Source organism: Marmota monax, unplaced genomic scaffold, assembly GCF_021218885.2.
Source record: "Marmota monax isolate L192 unplaced genomic scaffold, Marmota_monax_Labrador192_F-V1.1 WCK01_AAM20220418_F8-fsc00092, whole genome shotgun sequence".
In the NCBI taxonomy this organism is placed as follows: domain Eukaryota; kingdom Metazoa; phylum Chordata; class Mammalia; order Rodentia; family Sciuridae; genus Marmota; species Marmota monax.
Window position 1 is genome coordinate 3,652,110 of NW_026692583.1, and position 22,200 is coordinate 3,674,309.

Genomic DNA, 22,200 nt, shown 5'->3' on the forward strand with positions numbered 1-22,200 from the left:
AAACACATTTCCCAAGTTACAGTGTCTAGAATGTTCCTTGAAAGTAATTCCTGAGGTTCCAGGTTAACCGCAGGCTGCTTTTCCAACAGCAAGGAAATCCAGGCCCTGCAAGCAGAGCAGAATGAGATCACCCTGGTTTTGAGTCTCCTGAAGTCCTCGAAGAACTTGGATCTGAATCAGAAAAACTACCTTGAGCTGCGTTTCCTGTTGCAGGCCAGGGAAGACTACGAGGCCATGATTAAGTCCATGAAGGAGTTGCTGGTGGAGCTGGACGAGAAGGTGCGACTCAAAGGTCACCCAGAGCAGGAGGGGAGGAGGCATTCCCAGGATGCCTTAGGCAGACTGACTCTGTCCTTCTCCTGACTTCCCCTAAATGCTGCCACCCTTGTGTCCTCGGGGCTCCTAGTTTCTGGGCTTAATCCCAGGACACCACAATCCTGTCCTTGGGGCATCAACCAGGGGCAGTGGGGTCAGGCTGCAGCAGCGAACGCCACCCTTCCCCAGGCTCCATGCCTTCAAACAGTGAAGGCCTCTTCCTGCATATGTACCATGGGTGGCCAGGGGTGGGAAGCACCCATTTGGAACACTGCCAGGTATTACGTCAGGGAAGAGAGTTCTGGAGGGCCTCACACTGGCCCTGGAGCCTTATTGGCTCAAGATAGTCATGTGACTCTACCCATCCACACAGGTGTCCAGGAAGTGCCACCCTCCCATGGCAAAGAGTTAAGATTTTCTGGGTGGCATTAATGATCATGTCCCTGACTATGCATTGAAGTGCCCTGCATGGTCCATCCCTGCCCACCTTTCTGGATCACCTCAGGGTCTTTGCACATGCTCCCCCATCACCACCCCAATTGTCTTCTCGGGGGCCTTCTATGTGTCTTTTCTCCAGGGTACAGTGTATCTTCTTCTACGGGTTAGGCTGCTGTCCGGGAGCAGGCAGCACCCTTAGTAGCAGGCATTGGGCCAGGGTTTAGGCGGGGCTCTTTTCAAGGGTGTGAGTGAGCACATTGAGAGTCTGCAGGACAGCTACAGGGGGCATGTGGGGTGGACCTGGAGCAAGCCGGAGGAAGGGAAGACCCGACTCCTCTCTGTTTAACCCTCCAATCCTTGCTTAGGGAGCCATCTTGAATCCTTGCAGCTCAGTCTCTGGCATGGAAAAGGGTAGGGAGTAGATTTTGAGGCAGTGGTTCTGCAAAACACAAAAACCTGGCCTTGGTGCAGTTTCCCATTGTTGAGTTGCATCCCCACTCCAGCCCTCCTTCAGCGTAGACAGAGGAAAGGAGAGGAAGAGACCATGTCAGCTTAGTCAATCACTGGCCCTCCAAGGAGAGAAATTGGATCTCAGGCAATCAGGGCTCTAGACCTGGAGGGAAGACTTTGGTCACCCAGGTGGGAAACACATTTCCTTACCCTCTTCAAAGGCACCCACGGCACCTCCCTCCTAAGCTCTGCTCACAGTTGCAATTCTGCCTTGAGACGGGGTGGCTTAATGTCTGTCTCATCAGTCTGTCTGATCCATTAGGGTAGGACTATGTCCTCTCAGTCCCCGTGGTAATGCCCATTCCCACACCTGTCTGGCACACAGCAAGTTCTCAATAAATATTAACTGGTTGAATGAATCCAAAAGATCTCATTACATCTTTTCTCTGCCTCAGACAGTGATCTTCTGCCGTCAGGCCAAATGCTGTAGTGGGCTTGGGCCTTGCTGCACCGTGGCCCTCCTGCCTCCCCATCCCCTACCCGCACCTGGGTGTTCGGTCCTCATGTCCTTTGATTCCACAGTGCCCTCCTTCTCATCAGGCCTTTGCAGATGCTGTTCCTCTGCTGGGGTGCCCTTCCCATCCTCTGTGCTTGGTGACCTCCTATTCATCCCTAAGGTCCCAGCTCAGGCACTATTTCATCTTTCACCACTAGATGGCCCTATTGAGCCTGCCGGGAGCACCTTGCTCATTGCCCTCCCAGGCTCACTTCCAAGACTGGCTTATCATTCTCTGAGCGCGGGGACCATCCGCCTTGCTTGTCGCCCTTCTCTTGTCTGGCACGGGAACAGGTGTTTAATAAGCATGGATGGGTGGGTGAGGAAGGAGGCAAAAAGTGAAGAGGGAAATTGAAGAAAAGATGGGACACGGGTCTTGAGAAGCACTAGGCGAGGACAACCTAGTGTGGGATCCTCAAAAGATCGTGGTGTCACGGCCCCATACAGAGCCTCTTGGCTGCGTCTCATCCCAGGACGGGCAGGCTCCAGAATTCCCTTCCTGTGTCCTCCACCCCTGGACAGAGCTTCGTCCTTGCAGGAGGTCGCTGGAGCCTCACGGGGCTCTTCCTGGCCCCGGGAGGATGTAGCAAGTGTGTTGGAAGACAGCGCCAGGCTGGGGAATCCATTCCTCCTTCGGCTCAGCCCAAGGCTCCTGGCTCTTCCCAGCATCGCCAGAGCTGCATCCTGCCAGGATGGCGAACTTAATCAGGAGGAGCAGAGGCTGGTGGCTCCAGGGTAACCAGTGAAGAGGGCAGCATCCCTTCAGAGCAGCGATGTCAGGGCGTGGAGGCAGCACTTCATGGTGGTGAGCCAGGGAGCAAAAGAGAAGGAGAGGAAGGGGCTGGGTCCTGCCAGCCCCCTCAGGACACGCCCCCTTGACCTGCAGACCTCTCGCTAGGCCCCACCTCTTAAAGGTGGCACAGCTCCTAATAGCACCTCTCTCGGGGAACAAGCCTTCAACACACAGGTCTTTAGGGAAGCATTCCAGATGCACAATTCAGCACTCTGCCAGCCTGTTTTATTTTGAGGGGGATGAGACTGACTGAACCTAGAGTTGCTCTACCACTGAACCACATCCCCAGCCCTTTTTATTTTGAGACAGGGTCTAATTTGCTTAGGGCCTGGTTAAGTTGCTGAGGCTGGCCTTTAACTTTCGATCCTCCTGCCTTGGCCTCCTGAGTGGCTGGGATTACAGGTGTGCAACCACTCTGTGTTATTGTTTTTTTTTTTTCCCCCTGAAACCCAGGATGTGTTTTCTTTTAGTTGGCTCACATTGCTATTTCATGCCAGCCACCTGGCCATAGCTTGTGACTGCAGGCAATAGATTTATCTTTCTGTGTCTCAAAGTGACAGCTGGGACTGTGCCCTAGAGACTTCACGAAGGTGTGGGGACAAATGAAGGGCACTGAAACTCAGGGGTGCTGACACAGGACCCCTGACACAACTGCTTCCAGAATTCAGCAGCTTAATCTTGGCTCAGGGGTCTCTGACCCCAGCCAGAGGCAGACTCAGTGTGGGTGACAAGCTCTGTCACTCACCCCGAGGCACCAAAGCCTCCTTCACTGAGGACCCCTCAAACCCAGAACAGGACCTGGGCTTCAGATCATCCTCCAAGGTGAATTCTAGCAGCTGCCTCTAGACAAACTTCTCACTCTGAAGGGATGATTAAATGGTGGTGACCCCTTATTTCCTTGCTTTCTTTACATACCAGGTTCTCCCCAGAAAGCCTCACCCCTTAGTCACAGCTCAAACCCCAGAAGATAAAGTGCCCCTGATACAGTTGGGACCTGGTCCTCGCCTGTCTCGAAGGGCACTTTTCTTCAGAGGACATTTTCAGGCCAGCCTGGGGACTCCTGGGACTCTGGTCAAACTGCTCCTTCTCAGTGGGGCTGACGAGTGGGTGGAGAATAAGGATCTTTGCCTAGGTGTAGACTGAGCACACTGCAGCTGGCTGTGCCCATTTCTAGCAGAGGGTGGAAATGACACATTTGAACATCTATGGAGTGAGGTTTAAGGGAGAGTGACCCCGAGGGGGGGGCATTTGTAGGACTCTGGGGCTGAAGGATAGAGACATCAAAATTCTCCCCTGCCAGCTGGGATGGGGTGTATTTCACTTATCTGAAATCAGAGTCAGCTCATTGTCCTATTGGAGAAAGTGGACAGTGTGTCTGTTAGGCATGCTTTGGGCTGCAGGTAACATAATACCTAACCAAGGGGCTCCAGTCAAGGGGTATTTATTTATCTATTTTTTTTAAAGTAAACTTTGTATTTTGGAATAATTCTAAATCCACAGAATTATTAATTAAAAATTGTTAGTTAAAAAGCTAACACAGAGGCTTCCTACAGGCCCTTCATGCTGCTGTTCACCTTAGGTTACTTTATTTATTTATTTATTTATTTATTTATTGTTTTTTTATGTATTTATTTATTTATTTTTTTAAGAGAGAGGAGAGAGAGAGAGAGAGAGAGAGAGATGGGGAGAGAGAGATGGGGAGAGAGAGAGAGAATTTTTAAATATTTATTTCTTTTTTAGTTCTTGGCGGACACAACATCTTTGTTTGTATGTGGTGCTGAGGATCGAACCCGGGCAGCACGCATGCCAGGCTAGCGCGCTACCGCTTGAGCCACATCCCCAGCCCCACCTTAGGTTACTTTAGGACATTCATCAGGACCAGGAAATACACCCTGGCACATGACTGTGAACCTGACTACCATATTTATTGGGATTTCACTGGTGTTTCCATTCATGTCCTTTTTCACTCCCAGGATTCCATTCAGGACAACACAGGGCATTTAAGTTATTTGGGTTTTCTTTTTTCTTTTTTTTTCTTAACAAGAAGTCCCCTGGACAGAGGTGGATGATGTCAAGATTGTGGCAGCCAGGCCTTCCCCGTGTCTCCCCCTGCGTCCCTCCACCCTAAGCCATATCTGCTTGCTTCAGAGGAGGAGGTGACCTGGTCTACAAGGCCAGGTCTCCGGAGCAAGGTCTCCCTAGCCCCTGTCCCCAAGAAACTTTGCCTCAGAGCAACTGCCCCCTAGCTCTCCACCTAGCTCTCTTTCTCCAAGGGGTCCCTCTCTTCCCCTCCTTCAAATAACCTAAAAACCAAGCAAAACACAAAACATAACCCTCCTGGGATTGCAGGTGACTGCCCACATTCCCCCTTTCTAGAAGTTTCAGGGAGATTTTTCTACTTTCTCTGCTTCCCTTTCTAGGGCTGGGGCTGTCTCCACTTCTGTCCCCAGTGTTCGGAGCAACGTCCCCTCCACTGAAACTGCTTTCTCTGGCTTCACCAAGGAACTTGACTTTCCTAAAACCAGGGCCTTGCCTCCGTTTCCCTTCCACTAACTACTCCCGAGGAACCCTTGTCCTAATCCCCACATCATGGATTTGTTCTGCCTGCATATAGAACAGCATGTAAATGGCCACTTTCAAAGTATGTCTCCATGTCTGGCTCCTTTCATTCGACATCCTTTGCCAAGACCCCTTTTCAACAACCAATAAATACCCTGTTGTAATTCACAGATGATACGAAGTTCCGATTACTTACTCTTTTAAATCATTGTGGTGCCCTAATTATAGTGTAAAGAAGAAATAAAAGAAAAGCTATTTACACTACAATTAAATTTATTTCCATATTTGAATGTTCTAGTGTGGTATATCGGGAACAGGGCCAGGAAACTCATTTTGTAGAGGCCCAAACAGTCAATACTTCAGCTTTGTAAGTTATAGTCTCTGTTGAAACAACCTCACTCCACCTGAGTAGCCTGAAGGCAGCAGCCTTAACAATACGTAAGTGAATGGCTGTGGATGTGTCCCAATAAAACTTTATTAATAAGAACAAACAGTGGGCAGGATTTGGCCAAGGGCTGCTGTTTTCATGGTGACCAACTCTTGGTAAAGTTCCAGAACAATTTATTTTGTGTGTGTAGCACAGGGGATTAAACCCAGGGCCTTGTGCATGCAAGGCAAGCCCTCTACCACCTGAGCTACATCTCCTGCACCCCCCCCCCTTTTTTTTTTGCTGAAATCTAACCCATTGTCTCCCACATGCAAACACTCTGCTACTGAGCTGTGGCCTCAGTCCAACTGCTTTCTTTTGATTTATTTTATTTTTTTAAATTTTTTTTGTTTTAGGTGGACACAATATCTTTATTTTTATGTGATACTGAGGATTGAACCCAGTGCCTCACGCATGCCAGGCCAGTGGGCTACCACTTAAGCCACATCCCCAGCCCTTTCTTCTGATTTATAAAGTCACTTTGTTCCTGGATCAGTCAGTGTTTTATTAGAATTGAATGAAAAATACAGTGTATTTACATGGAAAAGACAGTTTGCTGACACATCTTGAATGCCTGATGCTGCCTCACATGTCATGACATGTGTGACATTTTGTGACCAACCCATTAAATGCCCAAAGTACGCTTGCTCTGCAAGAGCCAAACAACACCTGCTCAAGGTCCCAGATGGCCCCTTGGGGTACACTCATTTCTGCTAGAGACCATGGCTTAGGGAGGCAGAGTCCATACCCACAGGTGAGTGGAATTTCCATGCACAGGTGAGATCCCACACTCTAGTTGTTGACCGACCTTTATTTTTATGTGGTGCTGAGAATCGAACCCAGTGCCTCACACATGCCAGGCAAGTGCGCTTCCACTGAGCCCTAGCCCCAGCCCAAGATCCTACACTCTAAATTGCCTCATTTTACCCAAAACTAAGATTAAGCTGAACTGAGCAGACATCCAAAAGAGAAGAATTGACAGGACAAGAAAGGGTATTTCCATCTCTGCGTTAGCCCTCTTCAGCAAGCCCACTGTGGAATCTATACCCCTACAGATGCTAACACAGCTGCCTGCTCTCGCGCTCCGTCTCTCTTTTGCAGATTGTTCACATGGAAAAAAAAATCTCAAGCCAAAAACAGATCTTCACAAAAATGCAGAAGGCCAACAACCCACAGAAACTGCAGAAACAGATACACATTTTGGAGAGCCGGCTGAATCGGGTATGTGGGGTGCTCCCCTCTCCCCCCACCCCCTTTGCTTATGGTGAAGAAGGGCATCCTCTGAACTATTGGCAGACCACACCCATTTCCCTGTGGACCCAGGAGATGGTGAACCAGTGATGGGCACACAGAGCAGGAAGCAGTCTAGAGTTTGCCATCTACCCTCTCTGCACTCTGTCCCATCTACCTTAGCATGTGCTGCTGTCTTCCATCCGCCCCACCCCCACCCCCACCGTCCGGGGGATGCCTACCCTCTTCAAGCAGAATTAGATTCCACCATGGCAGTGAGACCTTGCTTCTTGTCATAGCCAGTGACTTACTGTTGTGCTGTTGAACGACATCATCCACTTAGCTATTAGGCCTTACATGATCATCCTCAATTCACAATGACTTTTGTATTAAGTAGGATTTTCTAAATTGCTAACTGACTTTTAAACAAACAAACAAAACCCCCAAAGAACAATGACAAAAAGGAAAGTGTTGGTCCAAGAACTGAAAAACTCAGAGGTAGAAGTGGAGCCTTCAGGCATAGCTGGATGCAGGTGCTCCAAACATGTCCTTTGGACATCTTCTCTGTCCATCTCTCCCCTGGGTAAACGTCATCCTTAGGTAGCCCCAGACATGATCAAACGCCAGCAGAAAGGGAGCATCTCTTTCCTAAGGGTTTAATATGCCTGTCCCAGGGGAGGGGTTCCCATTGGATCAGCTTGGATCATGTGCCCACCCTTGAGCCAATCACTGTGGTTAGAAGAATGGAATACAGGGACCTGAGGCCTGTGACTCTTCTTGGTTGGCTTTCTCTCCCCCAGAGTGGTAGCAGAGAGAGGGGACAGCCCAGTCTAAACTGTGTGGCAGCAGAGTGAGGAGAGGTGGTTCCCCCTGGAGGATCAGGAGAAGGAGGAGGAAGGCTGGGCGGAGACACTTTACAGCCCAGCAGCTCCTGCATCCAGAGGGGGACAGGTCCTTGCCTCACTGTGCAAAACTCTTAGCTTCCCCCAAACTCTGACCACCAGGCGTTACCCAGGCACTCTGCAGCGAGGTGTCCCCTCTTATGTCTCGGAGAGATGTGATTTTGTATCCCAAACTGGTCCCCTCTTCCCCTCACACTGGACAGGACTGGCTATGCATTCCAGTGGATTAGGGGCCATCTCTAAAGATGACTTCCGGATCCCAGAATACCCATGACCCTGAAATCTCCACCTACTCCAGAGAGCCTGAGAGCCCTCCCAGTAGGTCACATCTTTTATGGCAGCTGGAGAACCCCACAGGGAAACCTGCCAAGAGTCCAGGGTTTAAAATTTAAGGAGGTGCTCACGCTCAGGCTTGGGGAGATGCTGTGTTGACACTTGACCACGAGAGCTCCCTTAAATTTTATGGCTGGCTACCTCAATTAAGCCTGCCTTGACCCTGCAGAAACCTAACATCTCTCATAATGTGCTTTGAAAACCTTTGATGGGATCAAAGCCCTTACTGTCAGGAATCTCTTTTGTAGTTGTTTCTTTTTCCGTGTCTATGGGAGAAATTCACTCTAACCCTTTTTATATTTTTTATTTCGAGTCAGGGTTTCACTATGTTGCTTAGGGGCCTCACTGAGTTGCTGACACTGGCCTCAAACTTGCAATCCTCCTGCCTCAGCCTCCAGAGTTGCTGGGATTAGAGATCTGCATCACCATGCCTGGCTCACATCACCTTAAAAAAAAAAACTTAAAAAATTATTTTTAAAAATAAGCTTTATCATGTATATTTAAGGCATAGTTGGTGATGTTCTGGAATACATGTGGAGAGTAAAGTGGTAACTGTAGCAAAGGAAATTAACATATCCATCACGTCATATGGTTGTGTGTGTTTTTGTGGTGACAGTAGCTACAATCTACTCACTTCCCAGGGATTCCAAACACAGTAGGACTTTATTACCCATCATCCTCACATTGCGACTCTAACTTGTTCATCTGACACGTCTGCTCCCTCGCATCCTCTGACTTGAAGCTCCCCACCCCTCCCTGTAACCACTGTCTTTCTCTCTGTCACGTGACTTCTGTTCTGTGGCCAACCCTGCACGTAAGTGAGATCACACAGCATTTGTCCCTCTGTGTTTGGCTTATTTCACGTAGCGTAATGTCCTCCAGATCCACTCATACTGTGGCAAATGGTAGGATTTTTTTTTTTTAAGGCTGAATATTGATCGTGTGTATGTGTGTGCATGCATGCATGTGTTCAAGTTCCTTGATCCGTTCACGCGTCATGGACACTAGGTGTTGCTGTGCCTCAGCTACAGCGAGCAAGGCTGCCTGCTCCCAGCTGCCAATCACATTTCCTTTGGGCTCATACCAGAAGAGGGTCATAGGGTCATTCTACTTTTAATTTCTTTAGAAACTTCCATAAAGTTTCCCATAGTGACTGCACCAACCCATATTCCCATAGTGTAACCCACATCACTTAAAAAAAAAAACTCTTTAAAAAAACTAAGACAAATTTATGAAGATGTACAAAAAAAAATTAGAGGGAATAAAATAATGAACCCCCACATACCTATCACTTTGATCTAATAATTGTTAATGATTTGCTTTAATGGCTTTACCGTTTTTCACCCTGGAGTATTTTAAAGTAAATTATAGGTATCATGACATTTTAGCCCTGATTTCTTCAGTTTCACCTCTTACAATTAAACATTTGCTTTCATAATCACAATATCAATATCACATCTTACAAAATGAGTATTTCCTTCACATGACCCAATACCCCATCCCTACTAAAATTTCTCTAGTTGAACCAAAAAATGTCCTTTAAAAGTTGGTTCAAGCAAGGTTCATACAATTGTTAGGTCTTTTAAGTTTCTTTAAATTTAAAATAGTGGCTCTTAATCAAGAATGATTTTGCCGCTAGAGGGACATTGCCTTCTGAGGGACACACTTTAGCTTGTCACAGCTAGATTGGGGGTGGGTGGTAGTGATATTTAACATGCTAAGAAGCCCAGCCCAGCCCCCGCCACAGAGAATCATCTAGCTGTAAGCACCAGGGTCTTGTTAAGTTGCTGAGTCTGGCCTCAAACTTGCGATCCTCCTACACCTGCCTCTAGAGTCACCGGGATTTCAGGCATGTGCCACATGGCCAGCTTGGCCAGTTATTTCTGATGGTGTCATTTAACTTGTTCCTGTCTCTCATGTAGTGACCCCAAACTGGAAATTAGGTCTAAAAGTCATTGAGGAATCTGAAATCCAGAGAAAAGAATCCAGCAAAGGCCACTTAGCCAGTTGGTGGCCCACTCCACCATCACCCGGTGCTCCCCAATGGTTGTTCCATGGCCTGGGATGTGAGGCAGCGTGTGGGACCTTCCCACCTTCCATCTGCCTTCTGGACGCTTGTCTTACAGCCCAGAGAGCAGCCCTGTTTTGAAACACAGCCCTTCCAACAGGTCACTGAGCACTTTGATAAGATGCTGACTAGCAACGCCAAGCTCCGTCAGGAGATTGAGAACCTGCGGTTTGAGAAGGCCACTTATGACAACATCTACCAGCAGCTGTGCCAGAGCCTGTTGTCGCAGAAGAAAACCATGAACTTAGCAATTGAGCAGTCTTCTCAGGCCTATGAGCAGAGGTGTGCTGGGGAGGTGCCCACTGCGGTGTGTTGGGGGACCTTAGACCATAAACCCAATGACTCTGAGCACTGACAGCATGCAGCTGAGGCCAGAGGCTGTGTGTGACTTTAGCCCTCACAGCGGCCCTAGGTCCCCCTTTTACAGACCAGGACAAGGAGGCTTAGAGACACTAAAATACTTACCTGAAATCCAGGTAAGTGGAGGGTGTGCTGGAGTTAATACGCAGACCTCTATTTGATACTGTCCCCTCAGGAGCCCCTGCCTTTGGTCCTGAGGGACTGTCTCCATCGCCTCTCTGTGGCCTGCAGTTGGGCTGTGGAGAGAGCAGGTGTTAGAGTGAGAGGAATCTGGATTTGAATCTTTGCTCCATCGCTTCACATCATTGTAGGATCTCTTTAGGTGGGAAAGAGGGTCAATAAGATGAAGGAGCGCCTGGGTCACGGTGACTGTCAGGTAGTGGTGGTGGTGATGTGGTGATGATGATGGTGGTGATATTGATGATGATGTGGTGATGGTGGTGGTGGTGATGACGGTGCTGATGGTGGAGGTGGTGATGTTAATTGTGATGTGGTGATTGTGATGATGACGGTAGTGATGTTGATGATGATGATGTTGATGGTGATGATGATGATGGTGATGGTGATGGTTGTGACATTGTTGATGGTGATGATATGGTGTTGACGGTGATGGTGGTGATGTTGATGGTAATATGGTAATTGTGGTGGTGATGGTGATGGTGATGATATGGTGATGTGGTGATGGTGATGGTGATGGTATAGTGATGGATGGTGATGGTGATGATAGTGATGATGGTGGTGGTGATGGTGATGGTGATAATGATGGTGGTGATGGTGAGGGTGGTGATGGCTGTGACACTGATGATGGTGGTGATGGTGATGGTGGTGATATTGATGGTGATGTGGTAATTATGGTGTTGATGGTGCTGGTGATGGTGGTGATGGTGATGGTGGTTGGTGATATTGATGGTGATGTGGTAATTATGGTGTTGATGGTGCTGGTGATGGTGGTGATGGTGATGATTTGGTGATGATGGTGGTGATGGTGAAGATTTGGTGATGTGATGATGGTGGTGATGGTGGTAATGGTAATGGTGGTGGTGATGGTGATGATATGGTGGTGATGGTGATGGTGATGGTAGTGGTGATGGTGATGATATGGTGATGTAGTGATGGTGGTAACATAATGGTGGTGGTGATGGTGATGATGGTAATGATATGGTGGTGATGGTGATGGTGATAATGATGGTGGTGATGGCTGTGACAGTGACGATGGTGGTGATGGTGATGATGGTGATGGTGGTGGTGATGATGCTGGTGATGATTATGATAATGACAGTGGTGCTGGTAGTGAGGATGATGATGAGACAGAGATGACAATGGGAAAACACACTTCCTGTGCATGGCCTAGAGCTTGCAGCTCCAGTTGTTCCAGTAAGTTAGTCTGTTCCACTCCTAAAGTCCTTGGTCAGTAGGAGACCTGGTGGCTGCTGGCCAGACAGGAAGCCCCCAGGGCCACAGGGAGAAGGGAAGAGAGTGAGGTGCCTGGGGACCTCAGCCCCTGTATCCTCGCAGCATGCAGGCCATGGCCCGCATGGCTGCCATGAAGGACCGCCAGCAGAAGGACATCTCTGAGTACAACCTGGAGATCCGTGAGCTGGAGCGGCTCTACGACCTCGAGGCCAAGCTCAAGTCCTTCCTGCACGTCAAGCTGAAGGACCGCATGGAATTGGAGGAGGACGCGAAAAAGAAAGAAGGTATACCACCCCCACACACCTCCCCACACCCCCACACCCCCACCACTCCCCCACCCCCCACCCCACCCCCCGGCGCTCCCCAGTCTCCTTGTGGTAGCATCGCCAAATTTAGCACAAAAAAATAATAGGGCTGGGCTGGGGCTCAGCGGTAAAGCGCTTGCCTCACATGCTTGAGGCCCTGGGTTCCATCCTCAGCACCACATAAAAATAAATAAAGAGACTGGGTCCATCTACAACTAAAAAAAGAATTAAAAAAAAAAGATGCCTAGTTGAATTCAAATTTCAGAGAAACAATGCCCAGATTTTTAGGATAAACATGTCCCAAGCAGTATCTATGTGTCAGGGTGTCCTAGACCAGGCCAGGTTTGATGACTCACCAAGAGGACCCGAGGGACTCCGCACAGGGTCGCAGTCATGGCGGTGATGTATCACAGTAAAAGGGCACAAAATCGACAGGAGGCAAGGGCCCGAGGGGTGGAGACCAGAGGCGCACACTTCACGGAGAGCCATACAGAGCAATGACCCCTCCCTTACCTGGCACACATCATTTATGAGGGGCGCACACACAGACTGTGTTCCTGGGGACCTGTCACCTAGGCTCCTGTGCCTAGCACACAGCACAGTCGTGTGCTCCCAAGGGCAGGCATGGCAGTGCAGCGCGGTGAGCCCCCTAAACACTTAGGGCAAGCACCGGGACCCGTTCACCCTGAGTCCTGGGATGCCAGCCGACAGCACAGGAGGCCCAGGAGGAGACCAGATCATAAATGACGCTGAGAAACTCCCCAAGGACCATGGGGAGCCATGGGAGGGAGGCCTGCTGGGCCACACCCTTCCCAGAGCGCCCCCCCCTCCGCTATGTTGGTTTTCATTTTCTCTGGTGCTGGGAGGGGATCCAGGGCCTAGGACCTGCTGAGCTGCACCTCGGGCCCTTGGATTCATTCTTCCCTGTTTTTTTCCTGCCTCTTCCTGGTCAGTCATTGCTGGAAGAGCTTCTGAGGAGCCCATGTCTTCCTCTAAGATAACGACCCACAGCTTTTTCACATTTTGGGCCTGTGTCCACCCACCCACCCAGCCACCCAGTCAGTCACCCACCAATTTGTTCACCTGTCCATCACCCCTCTATTCATCTGCCAATCATCCAGGGGTCCTGGAGCCAGTCCATCTACGGGGCCACCAGCTTGTGCAAGCTCCTCTCCTAGGTGCTTGGCACATGTGAGTTCCACATGACCCCATGACAGCATGAGAAGTGGGCTCTGTCACTGACCCCCAGAGGTCCATGGCAATGTGAGTGGCAGGTCCAGGGCTCCCTCCCAGATGTGTCCGCCCCCACCACTACTCTCCTCATTCTTAGTCCTGTCCCTCCTGTGCCCTTTGCCCTCAGAATGATCTGTCAGGGTCATGTTCTTTGTGATCTCTGGACCCCTCATCCAACTGTCCACCCACCTGATCCATTTCTAATCTTTAGTAGACTTCCTGACTACAGCCTGAAACGGGCACCATGCTGGAGACCAGAGGGGAGCAGTGACCACAACTGTGTTCACCCTTTGTTAGTCAGCTTTTAATTATTTTGTCACTGTGACCAAATGATCTGGCAAGAAAAATTGGAGGAGGAAAAGTTTATTTGGGGATCACAGTTTCAGAGGTCTCAGTCCATGGATGGCTCATCCCATTGCTTTGGACCCAAGGTGAGGTTCACATCATGGCGGGAGAGGATGGTGGCGGAAGAGGGTGGCGGAGGAGGGCAGCTGGGACACGGCCACAAGGAAGCAGGATGTCACCCAGGATGACATATACCCCCAGATCACACCCATGACCCACCTTCTCCAGCCACACCCACCTGCCCACAGCTACCACCCTCTCGGGGTCAGTGCACCATTTAGGTTGAGGCCCTCATAAGCCAGTCACTTCACCTCTCAACCTTCCTGCCTTGTCTCACGTCTGGGCTTCTGGGGGACACATCACATCCAAACCATAACATCCCTGATGTCGTGTGGCTTACATTCTGGGTACAGAGCCCTGGAAAACACACATACAAAGGACACAAACACTTCGCACTGGGCAGACCCTTGGGAGGAAACACAGACACGGGATGGAGGAGGCCAACGAAGGTCTCAGGAGAGGGGACACAAGACTAGTGGTGCAGGCACCAGGCATCCAGATAGCAAGAGCAGCCAAGGCAAGGCTGGGGGTGGGACGGCTGGGCTGGAGTGCAGAGGGGTCCTGGAGTCAGTCCTCCAGGGACACTGAGGGACCAACTGACCACATGCCAGGAGCTGGAGAGGCAGAAAGGACACAGTGGGAATAAGACAGAGATCCTGTCCTCACAGAGTTGACCCTTCAGGGGATCCAACAAGTGAGAAAACACAGAAGCCCAGTGCAGTGGCCCACGCCTGTAATCCAGCAGCTCCGGAGGCTGAGGCAGAAGGATCGCGGGTTCAAACCCAGACTCGGCAACAGCGAGGCCCTAAGCAACTCAGTCTGTCTCTAAATAAATACAAAAATGGGCTGGGGATGTGGCTCCGTGGTCAAGTGCCCCTGAGCTCAATCCCTGGTACCCCTCAATTTGAAAAAAATAAAAATAAAACACAGAAGTTAAGCAGATTCTTAAACTTCTTTTTAAAGTTGATTCTTTGGTTCTCAGAAACCCAAGAGCACAAAGAAAATAAAAGAGGGTAATTGACAGGCAGTGACCCAGGGCTGCTTTATCTAGGGTGGTCAGGGTGGGCCTGTTGGAGGAGGTGACACGAGGGAACCTGTCACAGGAGGCCCTGGAGGAGACCAGATCATAAATGATGCTGAGAAACTTCAGCTTGACCCCAAGGACCATGAGGAGCCACATCATGTGAGCCACATCATGTCATGTGCCCAGAAAGACCTAGAAAGAACCTTCTGATTGCCATGTGGAGGCCAAATCAGAGAGATAAGTCTAGGTTCAGGGATTCTGTGATTCTAGGGTAGTGAGAGTGAGACTCAGAGAAGAACTTCCTTGAAGGTTCTCATTCCTTGAACTCACCAAGCTCTGAGCCCTCCTAAGAATCTTCTGTCCCCAGACTAACTTGGCCACTGCCTTGACCTTCATTCTTCTCAACCGTCACCTCTACAGAGAGGCCTTCCCTGGCTACCCACCTAACGCAGGACCCCCATCTCCGTGCCTGATGTGCCTTCTTCCAGCCGCAATGGTAATACGCGGATTTCTTCTTCTGTTTACTTGTATATCTTGTTTTCTTTCCTCTCTTTGTCTGACTCCTCCTTGAAAAGCTCCCTGGGGCCAGGGTTTTGTGTCAGCAGAGCCTCGCCCAGGGTCTGGCACTTAGTGAATACTGAATTAGGTCTTGGTGAAGTGGAAACACAGAAGCCCGGTGCAGTGGCCCACGCCTGTAATCCATCTTTTGGAAAAACCCAGCGCCCGCCCTCCCGGGACAGGGCCACCATGCTGTGGAGCACACGCTATCTGCCTGACCCGGAGCAGAAGGGCTCCTCACTGTCACTGTTTCTTCTCTAGCTCTCAAGACAAAAAGGCAAAGGAAGAATAGCAAGGGAGAGAGTTTTGAGAGCTACCAGGTGGCCCACCTCCGGCTGATGAAGCTGGTGGAGGATGGGAACCTGAGCCAGCTCATTGAGGATTTCCTGGCCAAGGAGGAGAAGAACTTTGCCCGGTTTACTTACATCATGGAGCTCAACAACGACATGGAGATGATGAACAAGAAGACCCAAGGGATCCAGGTTGGGACAGCTCTTGTTTGCCTGGGTCTGGGACCACCTGTTCCCACAGCAGCCCTCCCTAGGGCAGCCTCCCTGGGATGTTCCAGACATACTCTGAAGTGAAAAGGGCCCCAAGGTCACACCAGCCTAGCAAGCATCGCTGTGTGTCCCCCGCACTCCCCCTACGATCTAACTTTTCTGAAACTGGCATTTGTGTCTCATTTAAGACGTACATTTAATGGGTTCGGGTCCCCTCTATCTCCAGTAGGGACACTTATAATCCATGGCATACTTTATAATCCAGAGAGATGTAAAGCATAAAATATTTACTATTTATGATATATCTGGCCCTTATTCCCCTGCTGCAGGGCGGGTCCCAGGCTGCAGACTGGACAAATGCAGCCTGCCTTCTTTTTTGCTCCTCCACTTGCTAATTTGCTAATTTATTAGTTTCCAACGTTTGAAAAATCAGTATATTCCACATGCAAATCGCATTTCCTGTTTCTCTTGGAAAATCAGATCTGACCACTCTGGCCCTTATTCCCCCGCGAAGCCGAGTTCTTCCCCCGCCGTCTGCGCCAGGCTCGCTACTGGCCCGCGCAAGCCCGCCAGGCCTCTCGGGCTCGGCGCATCGCCGCTGCCCCCTGGTGGTCAAGTGCGGCACTGCATGGGCTCTGCGGGCCGAGCGCGGTGAAGGGAGAGTGGGCAGGTGAGGCCTGAGTTTCCACTCTGCAGGAGGGAGCGTCTCTCTAGACCCAGTGGGACAAGGACAAGCCATAGCAAAAGATGTGAGGACTCCAGGGTTTTTTTTTTTTTTTTTTTTGGTACTGGGATTGAACCCGGGCACTGTACCACCGAGTCACATCCCCAGCCCTTTTTATTTTGAAATAGGATCTTGCTAAACTGCCCAGGCTCGCCTCCAACTTGTCATCCTCCTGCCTCAGCCTCCAAAGTTGCCAGAATTACAGGCATACACCACTTGAAGACCCGGCTTCCCTGTGGTCTCTGAAGCTGGGACCTTGTTAGAAATGCACATTCTTGGATTCAGAAACTCTGTGATCAGCGTTTTCACAAGCCTCCAGGGGATTCTTGCTAGAGTCTGAGAACTCCTGCTCCGGAGCTGCCCAGACCAGTGCAGTAGCCACTAGCCACATGTAGCTATTTAAGTTTAAATTCATTGCAATTAAATAAAATTGAAAAACCAGTTCCTCAGTGGCACTAGCCACATTCTAATACCCATATGTGATGACCACACTCCGTATTACTGCAGGTTGAAGGTCCCCACTATTCACAGAAGATGCTGGTGACAGCCCCCTAGGGAATCTCCAGAATGGATGCCTCACACCCTCCCATACCATCATTCTGCTCTTCATTAAGAAACCTCAGAACTTCCGAAGCTTAGGAGCGGCTCTGAGGTTCTAAGACTCTTGAACAGGTCATTTAACTCCTGATTGGGACCAGGTGTGGTGGAGCACGCCTGTAATCCCAGCAGCTCAGATGGGAGGCTGAGGCAGGAGGATCACAAGTTCAAGGCCAGCCTCAGCAACTCAGCAAGCCCCTGTCTCAAAATAAAAAATAACAAGGGCTGAGGAGGTGGCTCAGTGGTCAAGTGCTCCTGGGTTCAATCCCTGGTACAAAACAAACAAACAAACAAAAAACACCTCTTAGGCCTCTGGAGGCACAGCTTCTTTTGAGGTGTGGTAGGGGAGAGGAGCACCCCGTTTCATCACAGTGGATTTTCTCCCCGGCAGGATGAGATCACCCACCTGCGATCCCAGCAGCAGTCTTCCCACGATGACAGCCGCTCTGTCCTGAAGGAGCTCGAGGTGAGCCGGGTGCAGAGCATGGGATGGGGGGTCTCTGTTGTCTGTGGGTCAGGCAGCCCGTCAGCTGGTACCTGGAGCAGGAAGCTGTTAGCCCCATGACCCGAGGCTGGCCTGGGTGACATCCAGACATGTTTCCTGAGCAGGTACTATGTGCCAGGCACTGGACTCAGTGCTTGGAAGTGGACGCTGTTGATCTCTCCAACTTACAGATGAGGAAACTGAGGTTCACAGAGGTAAAATCACTTGACCAACCTAAAGGAGCTGGGATGTGTTATGACATTTAAGTTGTACTTGGCAGCTAATAACAAGGACCCAAGATAACAGTGGCCTAAGCAAGACAGAAGTTTCCTGGTTAAATACATCGGAAGATTGGCACTTCAGGGCTGGTAGGGTTCCATCATGATGTCATCCATGGCCCAGGCTCCTTCTAGCTTTCTAGTTTGCCATCCTGAGTGTGTGCGTGGCTTACATTCCAAATGTGCCAGGTCATTTAACTCCTGATTGGAGCATACCTGTAATCCCAGCAGCTCCTTGTGGTTGCATCATAGCTTCCACAGGTCCAGCCATCACATATACATTCCAGGCAGGGAGAAACTGGGGAGTAAACAAACATAAAGGGTGGGGGAGGGGGTCTTGCTATCTGTCAACCAGCTTAAGTTATTTTCCAGAAGATTCAGCTAAATAATTTCTGTATTTACATCTCATTGGCCATCCATGTTGCAAAACAGGTTTGGAATATAACTTAGGGGCCCTCATTGCCACCCCACAGTCAGTCAGGTCTTGTCATTAAGGCATAAGGGGAGAATGGATAGCAAATACTTGTCAAAACCTTGAACTTCTCAGGAGGTCTGACCAACTTCCTCCTCTAATCCAGAGTTCCTGGCCCAGGAACCGTTCTCCTGGGGCACCTCCCATTCCCCCTTTGTGGCTTGTGTCAGGGTCCCTGGGACACCGGCTCCACATGGATGAAGGTGCTATCCTCCGACTGACCACTGGAGGGCAGCAGAGCACGTGCTGCCACCGAGGTGCTTGGGCTCAGAGCCGTAGCGAGGGGGGAAGGCGAAGGGGCCCTGCAGACCCCCAGGCAGGATCCAGGTCTTAGGAGGACTCCCACCCCAACGAAGAATACTTGCCTGCGGTCCCACATCCTCGCTTGGGGCCACCCAGAGTCCAGACTCTTCTTTGGGGTGGAGACAGGCATTGCCGGGGTGGGGGGGCAGTGGAGAGGCTGCTAGCCCCCCTCTGCCTGTGGTCCCTGCATTAGCTCTTTGTTCCTTAGGTTTTAGCTTGACTTGGGGACTCCTTTTCCAGTGCAAATATCTAAGCGGGAGAATCTGTCTTAATAGCAGTAGGTTCCCAGGTTTTCCTACCCCTCCTTTCACCAGTTTCTGCCCCTCTGGGAGAAGGGGTGAGCCTACTCCCTCACTGGGATCCTGGGAAGGCTCTCAGAACAGTTGCTTCCTAGCTGTGTGACCTTGGAACAGTGAGATAACCTCTCTGAGCCTCAGGTTTCTCATCTGTAAAATGGGACAATCATCCTACCTGCTGCTCATGGCTGGGGAGACTTGTAAAACCGTGACTTGTGCCTGTGACCTCCTGAGCCCCGTGTGGCCCTCCGTGGTTCTCCTAGGGCCCAGGCCTGCTTTGCAGTCCGAGAACTCAGGGAGCGGGAGGCAGGATGGGATGCAGCCATTCTCATTTCCAGCCGCAGGTCAGAATCCCTGGAGTCCTCAAAGTTCCCTGCTGCGCCGGTCACAACTGGTCACAACTGGAGCCAGTGAGATCTGACCCCCAGAGGGTGAAGCACAGGTTGCAAATATTGTAAAGCTCCCTGGTGACCACAATGTGTCACCCAGGCTGAGATACAGTGGGCTCCCAGAGAGTCTCAAACTTCTCTGTGCACCAGTGTCACCTGGAGACTCAGATGCCTGCCCCAGCCCTATCCCGCAGGTCTGGGTGGGCCCCAGAGCTTGTACCACGCCCAAGTTCCCCGGTGACCTGACCCTGCCTGTCTGGGGACCCCGCTTTGGAAACCACTGGGCTGGTGCAGATGTTCTAGACCATGGATGGTGAGAACTGTTTATGGGATGGCAGCCAGCACCTGCAGCTCCTAGGATGGGAGGAACAGAAAAGGAAAACAGAGAACACCTTTGGACACTGGCTGGTGAGGCCTGATTCCATGCGATCAGGTGACACACAGAGCTGTGTCCTGCGCCGCGCTCCTTCCTTTTCAGAAAGCCCAGGTGAGGACTCACCTTAAGGGGAATGAGGCAGTGGGCCCCGCACAGTGTGGTGCCTCTCTTCTAAATGCACAACTGGGGCCATTTAACTGGTCCTGCCCCCCTCTGAGGGGTGAAGCCAGTGACTGGAGATCCAGATCCCCGAGAGTCCCCGGCCCCCTCCCCTGGAGAGTCCCGTCCAGCGGGCTGACTCCGGGGAACTGGTGTCCACCCCCAGGAGAAGCTGAGGAAGACCACGGAGGAGGCCAACATGTACGAGGACAAAAACCGCGAGCTCAGAAAGACCCTGGAGCATCTCAAGACCTTGGTGGAGAATCTGTTCAAGAAGATCAACTGCGACGCCTCCAAGATACTGGTGCAGTTGGGGGAGACGGGGAAAGTCACCGACTCCAACCTGTCCCAGTATTTCTGTGAGTCGCCCTGGGGCCGTCCAACGCTTAGCAAGCTTTTCCAGTGCTTTCCTTGACCAGGCTTGAGAACTCATTCCTGCAGAGGTGGTGAGCCTGGGGGTGAAGCCCGGGCACCAGAGCCAGGCTGCGTGGGTTCAAATCCCGGTTACGCCCTGACTAGCTGCGTGGTCCCCGACAAGGTGGTTTTAATTTTTTGTTTTGTTTGTTTTTTAGGGCTCTTTTCCTTTTTCTTTTTTTAAATATGGTCTTCCCAGTCAAACAGGACAGTAGAATGTCTTTGGACATAGCATACATACCGTTATAACTTCCCATTCTGTGGTTGTACATGTGTGGAGTCTCCCTGGTTGTGTGTTCCTCTAGGAGCATGGGAAAGTCACGTCCGATTCATCCCTCTGTCTTTCCTATTCCCATCCCCACTCTCTTCCATTCATTCCCCTTTGTCTAATCCAATGAACTTTTATTCTCCCCACCCACTTATTGTAGATTAGCATCTGAATATCGGAGAGAAAATTCGGCCTTTGGTTTTTTGGGATTGGTTTATTTCACTTAGCATGATTGTCTCCAGTTTTGTCCATTTACCCACAAATGCTACAATTTCATTCTTCTTTATGCTGAGTAATATTCCATTGTGGATGTATGCTACATTTTTTAATCCATTCATCTGTTGAAGGGCACCTAGGTTGGCTCCATAGCTTAGCTATTGTTAATTGTGCTGCTGTAAATATTGACGTGGCCGCATCACTGTAGTATGCTGATTTTAAGTCCTTTGGGTATATGCTGAGGAGTGGGATAACTGGGTCAAATGGTGGTTCCATTCCAAGTTTTCTGAGGAATCTCCATACTGCTTTCCAGAATGGTTGCGCCAATTTGCAGTCCCACCAGCAGTATGAGTGTGCCTTTCCCCAACATCCTCACCAACATTTATTGTTATCTGTATTCTTCTAGGCAAGTTTTTGAACATCTCTGTGCTTTCTGTTCTTAAATATTGGGGGGGAAAAGCAGGGTTAAACCCTAGAATTACTTCATAAAACTATTGGGAGGAATAAATAAATGAATAGTTCTTTGAGGAAAAACTTCAGGGTCATTGCAATAGATACAAAAAAGCATTTACTAAAATTCAGGATCCCTTTATGATAAACACTCCCAACCAGTTAGAACTGTTAGAAGAGAGCCTTCTTAACTTGATAAAGGCATCCACAAACAAACAAACCAAAAAACCCACAGCTAACCTCATACTTAATGGTAAAAAGCTGAATACCTTTCTTCTAAGATAAGGAGCAAAGCAAAGCTTTTGCTCTCTATTCTTATTCAATGTCATAATGAGGTCCTAGACGATGCAATAAGGCAAGAAAAAGAAATAAAAGGCACACCAATTGAAAAGGAGGAACTAAAGTGTACAGAACGGTGCCTAGTGTAGCAAATGCCTGGTGACTGTTGCCTGCGTTTCTAGGCAGGGCCCTGAGCTCAGGGTGCAGAGGGAGGGCACACCTACCCCGATGGAGTCCACTTGGAGTGAATGGCTTCATTGCTCTTAGAGTTGACCCTGAGATTCTTCATAGAATCTGGTTAGTGGTGGGTTACAAGGATTTACAGGCATAGCACATAGTGGTACTTGTAGCTACAGTTGATCTCAGTGAAAGGGTTCAAGGTGAAAGCAGCACAGAGAGAAACATCCGTTCAGAAACCACATGATCAACCGTCCAGGGTGGGCCACCCTGACCAGGTCCTGGTGGTGGGATCCTTGAGATCCAAGTTCCAAGATGCTGGCCACCTCACCACCACATCTCAGTTCCTGCCTCAGGGCCTTTGCCCAGGCTGTTTCTGGAACACTGGTCCATGTGCCCAGTTCCTCCTCATTCTCAGACCTCAGTGTGTGTCCTTTTCTCCCATGAGA

At 50.1% G+C, this 22,200-nt stretch overlaps 1 protein-coding gene across 7 annotated transcripts in view; it reads left to right on the forward strand.

The window, feature by feature from the left end:
- Ccdc63 (coiled-coil domain containing 63) overlaps nucleotides 1-22,200 on the forward strand; it is a 40,802-nt gene that overhangs the window by 16,136 nt on the left and 2,466 nt on the right. For all 7 annotated transcript variants that reach the window (XM_046446260.2, XM_058579874.1, XM_058579875.1 and 4 more), the window contains 7 exons: nucleotides 90-279; nucleotides 6,640-6,759; nucleotides 10,172-10,353; nucleotides 11,947-12,128; nucleotides 15,631-15,851; nucleotides 17,582-17,656; nucleotides 20,114-20,306. In XM_046446260.2, the coding sequence (XP_046302216.1) occupies nucleotides 90-279; nucleotides 6,640-6,759; nucleotides 10,172-10,353; nucleotides 11,947-12,128; nucleotides 15,631-15,851; nucleotides 17,582-17,656; nucleotides 20,114-20,306 (1,163 nt within the window). The remainder of the gene's footprint in view (nucleotides 1-89; nucleotides 280-6,639; nucleotides 6,760-10,171; nucleotides 10,354-11,946; nucleotides 12,129-15,630; nucleotides 15,852-17,581; nucleotides 17,657-20,113; nucleotides 20,307-22,200) is intronic.